Genomic DNA, 20,455 nt, shown 5'->3' on the forward strand with positions numbered 1-20,455 from the left:
TTGGATTAATCGTTATTTGCCTCTAAATTATTAAGAAATATTACAATGAAAACAAGACATTTTATAAATTATGATTATAATGTTTGATAAGTAATTATATGTTTATAAATAATAACGATTTTTGAAAAATGGATTAAGTTAACACCAGTTTTTTTTTTAAACAAATTTAATAAAATATGGCCAATCTAAAAAAAAAATATTAACAGTTATTAATATGCGATTTTATAATTAGATACAACTTAAATAATAAATTTAAAAAATTAAATGCAACAAAAAACTACATAAACTTTTTTAATTAAATGCGTTAAAACACCTTTTACCTTTTACTTTTTATTATATAATAAACTCATGAAAAATCAGATGTTTTGTAATTTAAATTAATTTACTTCAGGAAACTATTAGTCGTTTTTTTTAAATGTCAAAGTTATACTTATAGTTTTAGATTTTAAACCAAGCAAAATGAATGAATAGATTTTACAATGTGTGTTTTTTCTTCAGTAATCACTTTTTAAAGAATATCTTAGAAATAATACTAAATATTAATAATTATTACGTAATATAATGAGCAATTTGTAATTAGAAAAAAATGATTCCAATCTACTGTATGATTACTAATAGAAAAATAAATAACTAGTAGCATTGTTTAAATTATTATTATAAATATAAATTAGAATATCCTTAAAAATGTAGACTTTTCTAGTCTCCGCTCAGAAATGTTTTTCGTTGTACTCAATGATTTAACATAGAAAGTTCGACATCTATTATACAGCAAAATGACTTCCTGGATTTAATTTTTTCATTAAAGAATTAAAAATCTGAGCACTTGAAATAAAAAACTCAGTGAAAAATATTAAAAATAAATGATCCAATTAATCTCATTACTACGAGTTTATACTTGAATTTATCCTATAATTGTACATACATAATTTATAATTTACACACATTATGTTATGTAGATTTATATTTAGAATAGATTCAACAGACCAAACGCAATACCAAGAAATAGCTAGTAACCTCAATCAGAAAAAAGCCCTATCGACTAATCCAACGCACAGTATTTTCCGTTTGAATATACTACGATCATTATCATTTATCTTCCATCCCTCCCTGATCTTTCTTTTCATTCTTAAGGACCTCAATCCCTAAACCGATTGTCCATGTCATAAGCCTTTTTTTTCTTATTCGTTAAAAACGACCCTTGAGCGTGTTCAATATTTGACCAAAGGTCGTAAATTGGATAAACCGGGAACCGGGAATTCTGTGCACACAAAAAGTTCAAAACCTCTTATAAGTATCCTGACCAAATCTTGTTTGTAGACAAATACATAAACAAAAAAAAAGCACACTACTCTAGAAATATAATAAACCTATATGGAACTCAAACTATAGGGGAAATAACAAAGATACTTTAAACGAGATGTCATGTAATTGAAAAATGAATTAAGATATGATGTTTAAAAAAAAATTAAGGTTATGTTTGAGACAAGTATATATATTTTTTAAGTCTCTAATATTGTAATAAAAAGTAAGAATTAGATTTAAATTTAAAAAAGATATATTGAATACAAAGTTTAAATTTAAACAGATAGGTTATCTACACTCAAATGTCTTAATAAAAAAATCTGAAAATTCAATAATAGCTATTCTAAATTATAGTAGTAAACATCTTTATTAAGTAAAGCACTGTTGTAATTAATATATTAAATTAGTAAAAAAAAGTTAAATCAAGTAAATATTTTTATAGCTTATCTTATAATATTAAAAATAATTAGAATTGTTTACCCCAAGATCAACTTAATAAAATTTGCTACCAGAAACCACAATCAACGTTAAAGATTAGAGCTATTATACTGTTTCAAAAGAAGATGACAAATACAAATAATATTAAAATTAAAATTAAAAAAAAACACATTATATCATTATAAAACCAATACATTCATAACATCACTCAGCACTTAAAATGCATGTTAGATATTACCTAAATGTTTAACTTATCACTAATACAATCATTATTTATCATCAATCAAATCGTGACATGAAAAATTAATAATACAAAAAATATTCACCTACATAATACATATTTTTTATCAGTAAATCTCTTTAATAGGTTTATTTATAATACAACATATAATAGTAGTCTAAATTGTTCTATTCTAAATAAGGTATTTTTATTATAGCATTGTTAATAAAAACAATTATGTTTATTTTTAATAGAAGTATTTTTTTATTTTTTTTTTTTTTGCTCATAAAATAAATATTGCATTTATTAGAATTATTTATATTAAATAATGGCATTCTAGTTTTATATTTACCAACTTATAAATCTTAAAAATACATAGTTTTAAAAAGAAATTAAATATAAAGTAAAACTTTACCTATAATTCATATAACCCTGATTTTCTCAATAAATCGAATAATAAAACAATAGAAAGTTTAAAACAGATCACAACCAATAAGAGAAAATTTAATAATGAAGTTACTTATTTATATCGTTGCATTATTGCATCCTATGATCGCATTTAAACTTGAAGATGTTCAAATATTTGCTTCAATACAAATAAATAAATAAATTATTATTTATACAAACTAATGGAATTTAAAATGCATATTACCAACAACTTTCAAAAAGTATCAATTTACAAATTATACTTAATATTTGAAACTAAAAGTAATAATTTGCATAATATAATATAATCAAACTCAATAAAAAGTATTAGCTTACTTAACAAAATTTATACTTAAAAATAATTTTAAAAAATCATAAAATTAGATTCTGAATAATTTAATTTTAGGTGATTCCTTAAAATAACCAATGGTACAAATAAACATAGGTACATCTTAACATTCTAACTAATATAACTTTAATTTATTATAATACCAAAAATAAAATACTTAAATTTAATAAATATAATTAAAAACTTTCAATAATTATAGATTTAATTATAGACTAAGTAGGTAGGTATAATACTAGTCATATACAAGTTTGAAAATAATAAAAATTAACAAATCGATCTACAATATTCTTTATTTATATTTTATGATTAAATAAATACATGCATATTAAATTTATAATTTATCAATCTACCTCACTTTACATTAAATAATTCAGATATCTATTACAATATTAATGTACTATAAAATAGCTGGAATTCAGTTATCTTTATATAATATTTTAGTATTCACAGACGTAATTATTGAAAAAATAATATAATAATAGTTGTTTAAAAACTTAATAATTCAATCCAAAAAACAATTGCAAAAAATATAAAAACGCGATTCCATATTATCATAATTATATTGACTACAACTTAAATAAGTATCTTTAACATTGCACGTCTCGACCGAATTCGATGATGGCAAAAAATATTAAATAAGTATCAATGATATACACTAGTCGATTATGTACTGCCCTATTTTTTAACTACCAATTATTACTAAAATTGTAGATTTACAAATATAATGTTACTATAATAATATATAAATACATCTGCAATATGAAATGTTGTTTTCTAAAATACAACAGCAGATGAGCAATATCAGCCTATAACTAGACGATATCGTAAAGTAAGGATTTAATTTTCATCTCCGTATAATAGAGTTATTATATATAATGTTATGTACTAACGTATATTCATATGTACATATACTATAAGTATTTGTGTACTATATAGGTGAATATGGTTTATGGTAAAGTGGTTAGCGAGTAAAAGCGACCAAGAAAGTATTTACGAACGAATAAAGAAGACGCTACTATACAATTTTTTCTGGTACTATGTTTTAGAAAAACAATTTAACACATTTACTTTTTTTTTAAAGTCGGGTTGTTTAATAAGAATCTAATATGGTACCGAAACAAATTATTTTATTTATTTTATTTAAACGTCATCAAATTTTCTTTTTAAAATTACTCAAATCTTAAAACGATTGACGGTAGTAACGGTACAGAATAACAACAGCACTATATATTTATTGAAGCAAAAAATCCTGGTATTCTACATTTTTAATATAAATTATGAAATACAATAATGTATTGAAAAATTTTACAAAGATTTTATAAATTGACGAACTAAATAAGTTTTATACAATAAAATGTATAATGTAAAACTTTTTATTCAACTATCTCTTGTATATATTCAATAGAACATTTAAATGTTATCCAGATAAAAGGAATTTACCAAAAATGAGTAAAATCTACAAGTACAAATATATCACTAACTTTAAAAAAAAATTTGAATTAATATTAGAAATTTACAAATAATAATTTATTTAGGAAATATAAAGACAATTCGATTTAAAATGTCAAACAAATTTCAACAACAACTTAATATACTTTATATTATATTGATATAATATTAATTCCATTTTTTACAACGAAATTAATACATTGTCTCCCTTTTGATATTGTTTTAATCACTGATGTAATTCTCTCAACGATTTTATTTCGTATTTATTTTTTCTCTAACACAATATTTGCATTCTTCCTAGCCTTGATACTGCTGCTCAAAATTACAAGACTTTGGAATGCACGAGATGTCCTAACTCCATCCCATCATATACACTAGCGTTGTATTTCTGTATGATATGGGTTTTAATTAAATTCTATTTTATCCTATTCTCATCATCCTGTACATTTGTTATATGTACATGCCACGTAAAGACTATAGACTAAAGAGTATACAATATACGATACAAGGGTCAGAAATTCATCAAGATATTTTCCAACGTACCTGAAGAAATTTCTAATTGTTATTATTTAAAGGGACCACTGCACAATAACAAAAAATAAATGTACATAATCCATAATTGTATATGATACAAATAATTTGCTAACGCTCAATATCATAATGAAAAGTCAGTACACTGAATATTCAACAATAAATTCCTAGTTCCAAATCAAACAAATATAAACAAAAGTATATTTAATATAACATTATTCACGAATCTGAACATTTAACAATGTCAACACATGAGATGTACGTCTTTATTGTAACCTTAGTCGTGATTACTGCTTTTATTACCCTGGGTTGATCTGAGTAAACTAATATAAACCCAAAGCTTCAAACCATTTTCTGTTAAATTTTGTATCGACAACCATATGAGTTCAAATTACTGAACTTTACATTCCTCAGGCAGATTTTCGGTTAGTAATCATGAAGGATATAGTTTAACTTTCAACACTAACCTCAAATGAGAAGTGAAAAGGAACCTATTATATTAGTGTTCATATAACATTATTAAACAAAGGTCAAATATTTTTTTCCCAATGTGTTAACTGTGAATATAAAATAAATAGATAATTTGATTAACATAAAAATCATTAAAAATAAGTTAAATGATAATTAAGTACTCGTTAAAAATAATTAAAGATTTTATCATGTTTTTAACATTAAAATCATCATATTAGAACATAATTTTTTTATCAAACAATAATCAAAAAAAATATTAATCACATTGACATAATATTAAATGTCATATTTACAAGTGAATAATAAAATTATCACTTATCTCATAAATACAACAAGTGTGTTTATAGTATGAAGTTAATATGATACATTGCAGAGTTTAAACATAAAAAAATATAATAATACAATTTTAAATAATCCATCAACAAACAAAATAACATTCAACGTGAGTTTTAAAAGAGCTAAATGTATATAATGATTTCAAACAAAAAAGTCAAATGTTTTTTTAGACGTAACCGGAATTCCGAAAATGATAATTTCTCACGACCATATTATCTACGTAATATTATTAATTGTATGTAACCATTATTAATCGCATAACACTATAAAAAATAAAACACACCGAAAAAAAATATGACTGAAGGCCCACAGCTGATTGCATTCATTACAAGTTAGTAGTTGAACATATTTTGGTCCCAAGCAAAAAAAATTTAATTAATATTTTCTTTACATCCCCATAAATGTCCATTAACATAAAATTAACGAATACACCATATCTTACAAAACGAGAAATTTCCAATCGAAAACTTTATCAAAGGATTCTTGAAGTGTTTGACGACTACACGGCAAGTTATCTATGCCAAGCGTTTTATATACTTATATTTATATTATAATATATTGCTTTAATTAATACTACATTTATATTAAAATATACCAAAATCATTAGATCACACATACAGACAAAATTCAGGTTTTTTCACTAATTATAGTTTTAAAATTTTACAAATTTATGTATACATTCTTGAAAAAGAAAGAAAAGAGTAATTTATAGCTAAAATAATACCCAAATACTATATGTAGTGCATACAAAAAGCTATAGGTATTTCACTATAGTACCCAGACAAAATGATAGTTGTTAGATAATAAATATATACATAGCAATTTTATTTATTCAATCAGTATTTTCCTGCCAACTTGTAAAGTATGCATAACAAATAAATCTATAAGTATACATACACACTTATATTTACAAAACACTAATAAATAAAAATAAAAATTCACAGATTTTCGGGCGTGTCTCCGACACGGATTCCTACATGTAACATGTTTTATTTCGTCCAATCCGTTACATAGGTTAATATAAATAGTTTTATCTATTGTAATACAATATAATACGATTGTACCTATTTCAAACAGGCATTATATACCTCCACATATTATTAAATACAAGCGTGGGATACGCAACGAGTGGTGCGTGTTTCGTGTTTGGCTTCTTATAAACAAGCGCACCAAAAATCATGGCAATGGCGCGCCTATATGTATAAAAGGAACATAATATTATATTATTAAAATATGCTATGAACAACATTCTCTTTCGTATAATCAGTATCAAAATACCTACGTCGAAAAGCACCCCCTTGTTAATGTTTACAAACAGAAATTTCTAGAAATTAAAACAATAACTCAGAGTTCCTCCATCAGTCATTAGGATAAGATAAGCCAACCAGCTATAAATAAATCTTAAAATACTTAAAATAAAAATTAGAATAGATGACTAATAGTAATATAATATATAAAGCATATTATCAACATTACTCTATTTTTAATGTAATCATTGTAACCTTTATTATTATGACACAAAATATAATAAAATACTATGATAAATTAATGCTATAATAAAACATTCGACATATCATGAGAAAAATTATTAGCCTTTTCCTTAATATATCTTTATATTCACTGCTCCTTTATGACTTTTTGTCACCTTAATACTCCTATGAAGTATATACTTATTCCGTTAACAATATTCCTATATAAATTGTAAAAAACAGAGTTAAAGACTTGGGCTTTACCCTGACACCAACTTTGTGCATTACTAAGTACTTGTTGTAAAGTATTCTAACTTCTTAGTTTTCTTTATTCGTATACAAACTAAATTTCATCTGGTCACTTCACTTTAAGTTATTTTTTTTTTTAAGCTTCGTTATTGAGTATGGTACTATTCTAAGACACTTTCACCGTTAGCTGCTACTTATCACGTAACATGATTGAAAGGGTTCAAAGAAAATACCTTTTTACCCTTCAAAACTACTACGTGTTTTTCCTTGGAAAGTCATGTGAATCATAGATACTCAACAAATATTTAATTTCTAATAACAACTTTCATTCGTCTAAGATCAACTGTTCTGAACTGCCATCTTGTGTCTGTTTTAATGTTTGAACTAATTACTTAGGTTAATAAAACACTAAGGTCTAAGAGTTACAAACTAAGTAGGTAACGTTATTGACAACCATTAATTAGCATTGTATTTTAAATTAGATATGTATGTAAAAACCAAGTACACGAAAAAATATTACAGACTAGAAACGGTTGTTATATAAAAAAAAAAAATTGAAAAACTTTGATTTTGACCTTTCGATTTTTAAGTAACTATTGATTGTAATACGAATAACAGAAACTAACATCATGATTTATAAATGCAAGATACAATCACCTAAAGTATAAATCATCTGCGGCAAAATAATATTGAAAAACAACTTAAGCTTAAAAACATTAAAGCAGTTTTCTTTGTTGACGATAAGTATACATTTATGAAAAAAATTTAAAAGATTTTTTTGAAAAAAAATAAAATAATAACATTTTTTAAATTATATTTTTCAAAAATACACATTCATAGAATGTGTATATATTATAATCTACCTAATAAAACGACAAAAAAGCTCATTTTTATAAATAATAAAAGATTATCTTTTATAATAATCCCCTTTAAGACATAATTCAAAAAAAGTTTTTGTTCTCTTCCAATAATGTGTTAATACTGTTAATGGAAGCACAACCTAGTATCTATCAATTGGTAAAGCCGATCCGTTTGTCGAATATGGCCGGTATTTTATCTCCCCAGCCAGACTATAATAACGTAATACATAAATTAATCAGCTTAGTCTAGAATAACATGTCTTCCTACAGGTCAATATCAGAATTTTAAATGTAAAAAAAATCTTTTAGTCACGGTTTTAATTCTATTTTTTTATCATAAAGTAAGGTATAAGCCAACAACTAACAAATAAACTAAAATCCTACAATAATATTATAATTGTATTCTATAGTATAATGATATATAATAGGTATACGAGTATAATGTATAGTATCATGAATAATAATAAAATAAATAATCGATTAAAATAATAGTAAACATTTTAAGAACTGATTTCAATTAGCATATTAGTATGGTTAGGTTAATTGTATATACAATAATCAAAATATGTTCATCTACAAAAATTATTAAAAAATTTAATTTAATTTAAATATCAGTTAAAAAATGTATATATTTCTATCTTAATAGGTTAATATGATGCAAATATTTATTTAATTATCTAAAAATTAAAATGTTTAGATAACTTTTAAATATTTATAAAACATAAAGAATTTTAATAGAATGAAATTCTATACCAAAAAGTTTTGGTACGTTTTCAAAGTATAAATTTATTTTTTAGTCACCGATCTGGCAAATTGAACAATATCTTGTCCGGTACATTTTACGGTCGACTAACATTCTATTACACAGACGAGAAACTTTACATAAAATATTGCATGTTAAATAAGGTAAGCTTTAAAACAAGACTACCATAAAATTAATTAGAGAAGTATAAATCGCATAAATTACTATATATTTTTATAACGGACTGTAGAGGTTAATACCTGCGGAAGAACATATTTTGTAAATTAATATTTTAATTATTATAATTAAATACATGGTAGATCAATTACTTTTAGGTATTTTAAATTCTGAGCAAAGCAATGAGTTTATTGGTTTAACATTGATATATATATTTTTATGTTCTCTCAATCATGCATAATTTTAATAGTACCTCCTGCAAATTACATACGTTTTTTTGAAAGACATTTGAACAAAATTGGATATAATGTGATTTTTCTTTGGTCGATTACAACTATGTTGTAATTTAAAAAGAAATATTATTTATAAGGACTTGAAACTTTTTGAAATAACATATATTTTTATTTCCTATACCTAAATAATATAATAATTTTTAATTTAATTTATAATATTCAAAATATTTAGACTAATTTTTAATCCATATTTACACAACAAACCTATTCATATATAATTTTTTTTTTTTTTTAACATCGAACTTAAATAGGCACAATGTATTATTTTTAATAAAAATTTAAAGTACAAATTCAAACGACATTGGATATTTAAACGAACAATTACAATATTTTACCGAGGTAATGATTTTGATTATTTTTTGTAATTTCAAATATATTACTCGTAGATAAATTAGTTCAACTTACCGCATTACCAAAAGTAATATAAATCGATGTTCAAATATTAAATATCTTTAGATATAGAAGCTAGCTGTATCCACTAATAATCTAGTTTGAATATAGGTACAAGGATATATCATTGAATTCAAATTTAATAAATCAATTAAAGTGGCCTACCTATTCAGTGAAATACATTCGAAACTTACTGTATAACGGATAGAGCTCTTGTTTAAAAAGTAAAATTAACTTAATAGCTTGGTAAATTATCCATATTAAATCTACAATAACCAGAATACAAAAATATGTTGGTTGTCCAATAATCTCTATGATTATACATGACATTATAATTTATAAGCTATATTTTTTAATACATGGAAAAATAATTACCTATAACTACTATTTAAATACTAATAGTAATATGTTATAAAATATTAAATATAATTCTCTACACCTCCATATAATATATTAAGTTTTCATTTATTTAATGATATAAATTCTTTTTTTTTAATCTGATTGATTTTTATATTTTATAGACATTTCTATGCTAAAAAATTTAGTTACCACAACATAATATCATAAAGAAATATTCACTTGAGCACTTAAATTTCAGGGTATCATATTAAAGGTAAAGATTATAAATACTATACAATGTTTTGTACCTCATATTTCTGTTTGAAAAATAATTACCTACTTATCTAATTAATTTCGATATATTTAATAATACATTATGTTCTCATCTATAAGTTTTTTTTCGACTTTATATAAAAACCTTAGTAGTATTTCTGTTTAAATAAAATATACAAACTTATTTATCATATGAAATTTTGTGTATCTTAAGTATTCATGTTATCAGTTTTGATGAAGCAACAGCAGAGGTGTCCTACATTAGGTTTTTGATTCAGTTGAAAAACCGGTAGAGGATAGAAAAAAAATTAATCGCCGTTCCGCAATCTCTAGCCGTCATAAATAATTAGGCAAAGCAAAACCAATTTTCACTCTGGACCTTCGCACCGTATAATTGTTTCGCCAGCGTGAAAATTCATTATATCCGTATCATAATTGTTCCAATAGTAAATTACTTTCTCTTCTATTCTACAAATTTTTTATACGATTTTTTTTTTTATTTTATTATTTAAACTACCTTCCTAGTTCCTACCCTTTATATTGTAGTTTGAAAAATTACAATATTTTCTACGATTTGAATGGACAAAAAACTCACGTGTTTGTATCCGGACCATTTGAGCGTACGTTTCATTCGGCAAACTTCTTCACCTAACGATTCAGCCATCGGTGTACACGCCATATTTCAACGTACAGATGCAAAGTTATTTTTTAGATGCGTGAGTCACCTACTGACGTTTCACAACAACGTCGCAGTAAGAGGTAGGGAATGATGCGGTCACGACCTCGACAATAGTCTGACGACGACAAGTGAGTGTATGAGTGTATGTTTACCTTCTTCAATACATGTGTGCATAATATATTATACTCGTGTATGTATATATATGTTAAATTGTGCTAGAGGACGTATTTATTATTTGTTGTCTCGCACATGTTATATAAACTAAAATAATTCCGAATACTTAAATTATATAAATATACAGATTTTATAAATATAATGATAAATTACGATTATATGGTAACTGAAAAATACAGGAATTGCATAACTTAATAGTTTTAAATATATTCAAAATTAATTTATAGAATTTATCATAATTTTCAGAAAAAAAAAACATAAGAGAAGATTTACCGAAATTTCTAAACTAATTCCAATAGATTTGTAATTTTTACAATAAATATAAAAAAAAAAAAACTATATATTTTAAAAGAAATACATACGAATTATTAAAAATTAAATACGTGAAAATAAATATATAACATATGCATTAATAACTTTTAAACAGTTTAAGGAAACATTTATAAAAAAATGCTATTTATAATATTATAAATGTGTATTTACCAAGTCAGATGGAAACTCAAATTTTGCAATTTCAAAAAAACAAAACTAGACTGGTTAATAATAAAAAACACATTATATTTATAATTTATAAGCATGGAACGTTTATTTAAGTGTTAACTTGTGAACTACGTAATAGCAAATGAAATAATGTAAATATATGATCTCAGTTATCAATAATCCCACCGGAAAACTAAAAGGGTATACTATCCACATGGCCTATCGGTGTTGATGAATATTTCGTTGTGCGCATTTTTCATTAAACCTCTTTGTTTTACGATTTAATTATTATAAAACAATGGGGATTTATACGCACAATGTGGTTGAAAAAAAAAGTATCACTGGTTATTCGGATAAACTACTGGAGGTGATGCAAAGGGTTAAAAAAACGTTTCCGGTCATAAAATATCTACGTAAAATCTTCTTTTTACCCGTCAGTATTATTTTGAAAATGTAAATTCTTGTTTTTCCCTTTGTCGTCGTCGGACGTTATCAAAACTATTTGGTTAACACAATGAAAAAAGGTTTTTAAAATAATTTTAAAAGTTATAAGATATATTCTATGCCCTTTTAGTTGGTCGGCCGCTGTAAGAAAAATCAGTACTCGAAAACTGCGACGGATCATTAACGACGGGGGAAAAATAAACTGAACCCACTAGTGTGTATCAGCCGGTAGACCGACATGTTAATTGTAGTGGGAAAAACTGAGAGGGAGACGGGTCTAATTCTGTCCACTTAAAAATGTCAACACGAAAGACACTTTAAAAATAAGTATTACTGACTTGACTTTGTAGAGCGCCTTAACATTAGCTACATAATGTTGCACACGAAATTCCATACAATTTAACAATTTATGGTTGAAAATATACTAAAAAATTACCAACCAATAAATACACACAACACGTACATAACCTAAAAAAAACACTTAAATTGTATCTATACTATATACTTATCTATATAGTATTAATTAAAATAATAACAGATATTTTTAGTAAAATAACATAATATAAATTTAAAATTTAAAAAAATAAATATTAAAATATTTAACTATACAAAATAAAATATCAAATTTCCTACTTGTAAATAAAGAAAACATTAGTAATATTTGGTAGGCGATATGTGGGGCCATAGGGAAGAAACTACACCCCTAGAATTATTCGATAGATCAAAACGGTACTTTTCCCGTCAACTTCATAAAACAGGTTGACAAAAGAAAAATTAATGATTCTAAACAAAATATACCTATATTGTGGTGCCATTATATAATGGTGAATTTCTGTTTCTATCTTTTAAATGAATTACAGTGAATATATATTTTTAAGTACAGTCGAATTTACTTATTACGATGCCGTATATAACAATATTCCGGATAAAATGATTCCAAGCAATGCATTTGATTAGTTTTATATCTTATGCGTAGTTACTTTTTATAATCCAGTTATAACGAAATTCGGTTATAAGTTTATAACAATCAGATTTTCTAGATCCCTTGAAGATTGTTATAAGCGAATTTGACTGTAATTTGACTATAAAAACACATACATTTTCAAGACTAATATTTAATTTTTGTATTCAAGCCCATCCATACCAAATAATTCCTATAATAAAGCACGCTTAAATTTCTTTAAAAATAAAATACAAAAAGATTATCAAATAAAATAAACAAAATACTAATAAATGAAAACAGATCAAAGTTAATTGCTTTAAAATTTAGCTCTTTTATTTTAGTAGGAAATACTCAACCTTTTTGATTGTTACTAGAGAAATATATATGTGAGTGTGCGAAAACGATTTTCTGTGTAAATAATGTACCAACCAGCTTTCTTTGAAGACTACAAAACTCTAAATAAAAACCGGATCTTCCAAACGAATAGCAAACAGCTATTTTTTTTCTAAGAATTTTATTTAAACAAATAAGTATAAATAGTAAGTAGTTTTCAAGTGATTTCAATGTAAAAAATTACATATTTTTAATACATTTGTGTAACGTAATAAAGGATACAATAATTTTATTTTTCATTATATATTTATTAAAAGTAAGTTAGTCAATTTAATTTAACATGCAATAATAATTTAAAATAGCATAACAATAATAAAGTTAATAGCAATAATATATAATTGAAACAATTATTTAATAATTAATAAGAATTTAAATGTATGAAAATTAAAATACTGTTACTATTCACATTGAATGTACCTTAATTTTGAGGTAAGTACCTCCATAGTTATTTGTTTGATTGCCCACAAAAAAAAAAAATATAAAAATAATATAATAATAATAATTTCCATTCACTAACACAACTCAATGTTTTTTTTTTTGTATAAATATAGGATCGATCAGAATAATACAATAATAAAATTAGTAAATTAAAAAAAAAAAAAGTAGAGCGCTATTCATTTAAAAAAAAAAAATGAATGCAGATTATTATAGTACATCTTAAAACATTTATTATGTACATTGTACATTTTACGATAAATTTTATGTAAAATAGTAGAATTAACTCGATGAAAAATTAATTTTTTTTACGTTTTGATTAAAAAAATATATTTATAAGACTACGCCAAATTCACTTTCTATAACTATCGCAATTTACGTTTATAATTTATAATGTATTAGTGTGGTTAAATTAGAAAAAAAGTGAAAATGACAACGAACCATGTAAAAAAAATAACACGATTGACATTATTTTACTGTAGTGAATACAAAAATGTATTATAATTACACACAGTATTTTACTTTCTTCTTTTAACCACGAAAACAAAATAATATTTATTTTTTTAATCGATAAATCATTAGATTATTTCTAAATATGAATTTCAAAGAAACCATTAAACAAAATGAAAACCAACAATATTAATGATCAATGCCGAAGTTGGACATGATTCATGCAACATGTATTTGCGTACTGAATATAGAATAACAAAATAACACAATGTTGGTTAATTTATAATGAAAAATCAAATATTAGAATAAAAACGTGGATATTAAATTGGTTATAAGTGTTAAAACAATAAGTAGATATGCCGTAAACATTAAACTTGATAATAAGTCAATTAATTAAATTAGGTACCTTAAAACTATTTGAAGTTGCTACTGTGTTTATGGGTGATAAACCGTTTCTCTACCTATCTACAATTTTTTTCTCTCGAATACGCATTATTCGGTCGCCGGTGTACAACAACTATATTTATTTATATATATATATATATATATTATATGCATATAAATTGAATAACGAATTGGCGAGCGGTATGGCGCCAAAAAGAAAAAGTAGTATAATAGAGAGAAGGGGAAATAATACCAATAACATATGGACCCGAATCTGCCGCGTAAAGACTCGCTGCTGTGGAATCCCATGGAAAAAGTAATCTCAGATGGTTACCCGCGGCATGGACCACGTGTTAGAACCGGTTTCGAATATGTACTGGACCTCCGTCAAGACAAACAAATGGATTTTTAAATAGCGATGAGGGTTCTCAGGTGGGAGGCGGGGGTGCGTCGGCGTGGAATTCCAAAGCATATTATATTGCTGTAGTGCAAGTGTGCATAATATACAGGGTGAAACACACACGTATTGGAACACGTCATACTATATACATTTAATCAAATAACATATTTCTATTATCGTGATGTTAGTTATTCGTCGACACTTTATACATTACAATTTACATTACATTATCCACGTTAAAAATATTATCGCATACAACTACTTTGTGTTTAGTCGATCGTAGTAAACACGTAAATTTCCTTATTCGCGTATCGTTTATTCTCGCGAGTCGATTTCTGCACGTGCGCGTTATGCTCACAATATTAAGTTGTAAAAACTCCATTGAATCTATAACTGCAGAGTTGTTGTTTTCGTGTTCAACAATTTTAGATCATGAAGTTTTTTCCGACTTATTCAAATCCCACACATCATAATAGTGCATTTGTTAAAATACCATACAAAAAATACTGTTAATATACCTATTGTTTACTTGATAATCCCTATATTATATCCTTTTTTTTAACTACGTGATATTTATTTATTTTATAAACGTCTACTACGTTTTGAAACTCCGTTATTACACAACTTAAAATGCGAGTACAGAAAAATATCACATAAAGCGAATTTTGTAGTCCGTATTTTTAATTTACAATTAATATCATCTTTAAAATTATACAGCACCTGTCCAATTATATGAACACTAATGGCACATATTTTGTTTGCCTAAACTAGAAACTCTAAAACTTTCTGCTTCAATATTTCGTCATCGAACAAAATCGGTCAGCCAATAATAATATATAAATTTAAAATTATTGTATTTCATGTTTTTTGGCATTTAATTGAATTTGTATGCTACACTCACATAAATACATATAATTATTACTTAATAAAACTGATCAAACAACAATTTTCTGTGTATAATCAACCGGAATTACCACTGAAAAAACGTATTCGGATTTAACGACTCCGTACGTGCAGTTAGCGATAACACACAAGATAAATAACTTGCAGTACACATTTTCATTTAAAATAAAAATTATTCATATGTGTATACAACGAGATTCAAACGTTTTCGTCTTAAAAATACTGTATACAAGACATTACAAGAATGGTCTACGCCATGCTTGATATTATTAACAATTAAAATTTGTTAATATCACATTTGTCCAAGAATGTGTTTAGATAAACGTATTATAAGTATATAATGTGTACTCGAGACATTTTGTATACGATCTACAATCGTTTCGGATGTATAATTTTGAATTTTGTAGAGCATTGCGAATAAATTGACAAATGAAATATCGCAAAATCGCATTGTGACTGCTTGGCGAATAGTTAAAACGATTAAGCCTCGACAAGCGACAAATAACCGTCGACGCGTGTTTTTTTTTTTTTCGAAACGAAACAGCAAAAACCGATAAGTCGCATGACGCACACGCAGGGCCCCTGAGATCGTGTGCAGTACGGCCGCCGTGACAGCAGCACTAATCGCGCACACGGAATACGAAACTCGATGACGGCATAAAAAAAAATTTAAAAAAAAATAAAAATATTTAAAAACGTAAATTTCTCATAACCGACCGTCCTGTAATCGTATACCGTGGAATACAATTTATTATTGTTTCAGTTGTATTGGCGACCAGAGTATACGAAACCTGAGAGATAATTAGTCGTCGTCGCTGCGTGCGCGATAATATTTTATGTACGCATCAGACACCGCCAAAACTATCAAACGCGATTTTTGAGACCGTTGCAGCGGATTAAAAACAAAACAAAAAAAAAAAAAAAAAACGGGAATGTCCGATGTCGTTGATCAGGTTCAGTCGCGCGGCCGAACAGCGTCGTTGCCGGAAGAACGTCGCCGCCCGGAGACACGTCGAAACCACCACCGTACCGTCGCGACGGATCGTCCGCCGGCGGTGTTCCGTCGTCGTCCACTCGCGGTACCGCTGGGCCGCCTGCACCGTCGACCGCGGCACGGCACACGCCACCCAACACGCCGCCCAACACGCCGCCGCCGCCACCGCTGCACATTTCGCACGCAAGTCAGTACCACACTTTTATTACGGCGATGACGATAATAATGATATGCAACGTTATTGTTTGACGTTGCAAGTGTTCCGCGTGTCGGACGACGATCGCGTAAACGCGCAGTACTGTGCGTCCGCGTCACGTTCGATACGTGTTCGAAACGTCGTTATCGTTGAGACGGTCGTATTATATGTATATAGGTACACTGCAGGTGGTTTTTCAATCATTTACCCTCCTCCTCCACGCCCCCGGACTGTTTGCTTTTGTTTTAATCCGCTGCAACGGTCTCAAAATCGCGTTTGATAGTTTTGGCGGTGTCGATGCGTACATAAAATATTATCGCGCACGCAGCGACGACGACCTAATTATCTCTCAGGTTTCTATATACTCTGGTCAATAATACAACTGAAATAATAATTGTATTCCACGGGTATACGATTACAGGTGACGAGTCGGTTATGAGAGAATTGCGTTTAAATATTTTTATTTTTAAATTTTTATGCCGTCATCGAGTTCGTATTCCAATGTGCCTGATAGTGCTGCCTTCACGGCGGGCCGTACACACGATCTCAGGGGCCCTAGTGTGCGTCATGCGACTTATCGGTTTTGCTGTTGCTTCTGAAAAACACGCGTCGACAGGTTAGTCGTCATTGTCGAGGCTTAATCGTTTAGCTATTCGACCAACGTTCACAATGCGATTTTGGATATTTCATTTGTCAATTTATTCGCAAATGCTCTACAAAATTCAAGAATTATACATCCGAAAGATTGTGATCGATACAAAATTCAGTCGACATTATTATATAGCTATAATAACGTTTCTAAACACATTCTTAGGACAAATGTGATATTAACAAATTTTAATTGTTACATAATATCAAGCATGGCGGGACCATTCTTTGTAATGTCTTTGTATCAGTATTTTTAAGACGAAAACGTTTGAATTCGTTGTATACATAATGAATAATTTTTATTTTTAAATGAAAATGTACTGCAAGTTATTTATCTTATATTTCGTACGAACGGAGTCGATTAAATCGAACATCACGTTTTCAGTGGTAATTCCGGTTGATTATACACAGAAAATTGTTTGATCGGATTATAAGTAATATATGATATTTATGTGAGTGTAGCATACAAATTCAATTAAATGCCAAAACATGAAATACAATAATTTTAAATTTATATATTCTTGGCTGACGATTTTGTTCGATTGACGAAATATTGAAGCAGAAAGTTTTAAGTTTCTAGTTTAGGCAAACAAAATATAGTGATTAGATGTTCATATAATTGAGGAGTGCTGTATAATTTTAAAGATGATATTAATTGTAAATTAAAATACGGATTACAAAATTGCTTTATGTGATATTTTCTGTACTCGCATTTAAGGTGAATAACGGGTTTCAAAACGTAGTAGACGTTTATAAGAAAATAAATAAATATCCGTAGTTAAAAAGGATATATATGATTATCAGTAAACAATAGGTATATTACAGTATTTTTTATGGTATTTAAAATGCACTATTATGATTATGATCGGTATAGTCGAAAACTATACTAAAATTCTGGACAGGCAAAACAATAACCTGCAGGTTATAGATTCAATGAGATTACAACTCATATGAGCATAACGCGCACGTGCAAGAAATCGACTCAGAGTTAATAAACAGATACGCGAATAAGAAATTTACGTGTTTACTACGAGTCGACTAAATCACTAAAGTAGTTGTATGAAATAATGTGTAACTGGTGGATAATGTAATGTAAATTGTAATGTATAAGTGTCGACGAATAACTAAATCGCGATAATAGAAATATGTTATTTTGATTAAATGTATAGGTATGACGTTCCAATATGTGTTTCACCTTGTAATGGCACAGCCACTACAGCAATTCATATGCTTGAATTCCGCCATGACGCACCCCGCCTCCACCTGAGAACCCCATCGCTAGTTAAAATCCATTTGTTTGTTGACAGGTCCAGTACATATTAATCAGGATTCTAACACGTGGTCCATGCCGCGGGTGAACTCATCTGAGATTACTTTTCCATGGATTCCACAGCATGCGAGCTCTTTTACGGGAGATTCGGGATCCATATGTTATTGGTGATTACATTTCCTCTTTCTATATTATCTGACTTTTTGGCGCCATACCGCTCACTTAATCGTTATTCAATTTATATGCATAATATTATGGCTACTTATATAAATAAATATAGTTGTTGTACCCGGCGAGAATACATGCGTATTCAGGAGAGAAAAATTGTAGATAGAGAAACGGTTTATTCATCATAAACACAGTAGTAACCTTCAAATAGTTTTGAAGGTACCTAATTTAATTAATTGACTTATTACTCAAGTTTATCGTTTCGGTCATTCTACTTATTGTTAACACTTATAACCAATTTAATATCCACGTTTTTATTCTATCATTTGATTTTCATTATAAATTAACCAACATTGTGTTATCTTGTTATTCTATTTCAGTACGCATAACACATGTTGCATGAATTATGTCCAACTTCAGCATTAGATCATTAATGATTTTGGTTTCATTTTGTTTAATGGTTTCTTTGAAATTCATATTTAGAAATAATCTAATGATTATCTATTAAAACATAATATTATTTTGTTTTCGTGAAGTTCAGTTAAAGCTAAATACTGTATAATTATAATACTTTTTGTATTCCTGATAAAATAAAGTAATCTGTTATTTTTACATGGTCTCGTTGTCATTTCACTTTTCTTAATTTTAACCATAATCTAATACATTATAAATTATAAACGTAAATTGCCGATAGTTATGAAAGTAATTGGGTAGTCTTATAAATACTCTTTTAATAAAACGTAAAAATTAATTTTCATCAGCTATTTACTATTTTACATATAAATTTATCGAAAATCTCAATTTATAATAAATGATTTTAAGATTGATTTATAATAATCTGAATTATTTTTAATGAATACGTACTCTACTTTTTATATTTACAATTTTATTATGTGTATTATTCTGATCAGTCCTATATTTATAGCAAAAATTGAGTTGATGTTAGTGAATGAAATATTATATATTATTTTATATTTTTGTGGGCAATCAAACAACAAATATGCGAGGTACTACTCCAAAATTAAGGTACACTTCAATGTGAATAGTAACAGTATTTTAATTTTCATACATTTAAATTCTTATTAAGTTATTAAATAATTAAGTTTCATATTATATAATTTCTATTATTATTTATTTATATTTATGCTATTTAAATTATTGCATAGCAATATGCAGCAAC

The 20,455-nt window shown here is 26.8% G+C and overlaps 1 protein-coding gene across 3 annotated transcripts in view; it reads right to left on the bottom strand.

The window, feature by feature from the left end:
- The window catches only part of LOC112600708 (apoptosis-stimulating of p53 protein 1), a 101,963-nt gene that overhangs the window by 61,321 nt on the left and 20,187 nt on the right, over positions 1–20,455 (bottom strand). Inside the window, exon 1 of one of the 3 annotated variants that reach the window (XM_025348015.1) lies at positions 10,910–11,174. The exons of the other annotated variants lie outside the window; for them this stretch is intronic. Within the exon in view, the coding sequence (XP_025203800.1) occupies positions 10,910–10,993 (84 nt within the window). The 5' untranslated portion in view covers positions 10,994–11,174. Of the gene's footprint in view, positions 1–10,909; positions 11,175–20,455 lie in introns of those variants that run through there. 3 annotated transcript variants of the gene reach the window in all.

Source organism: Melanaphis sacchari, unplaced genomic scaffold, assembly GCF_002803265.2.
Source record: "Melanaphis sacchari strain LSU unplaced genomic scaffold, SCAv2.0 Contig66_pilon_pilon, whole genome shotgun sequence".
NCBI lineage: Eukaryota > Metazoa > Arthropoda > Insecta > Hemiptera > Aphididae > Melanaphis > Melanaphis sacchari.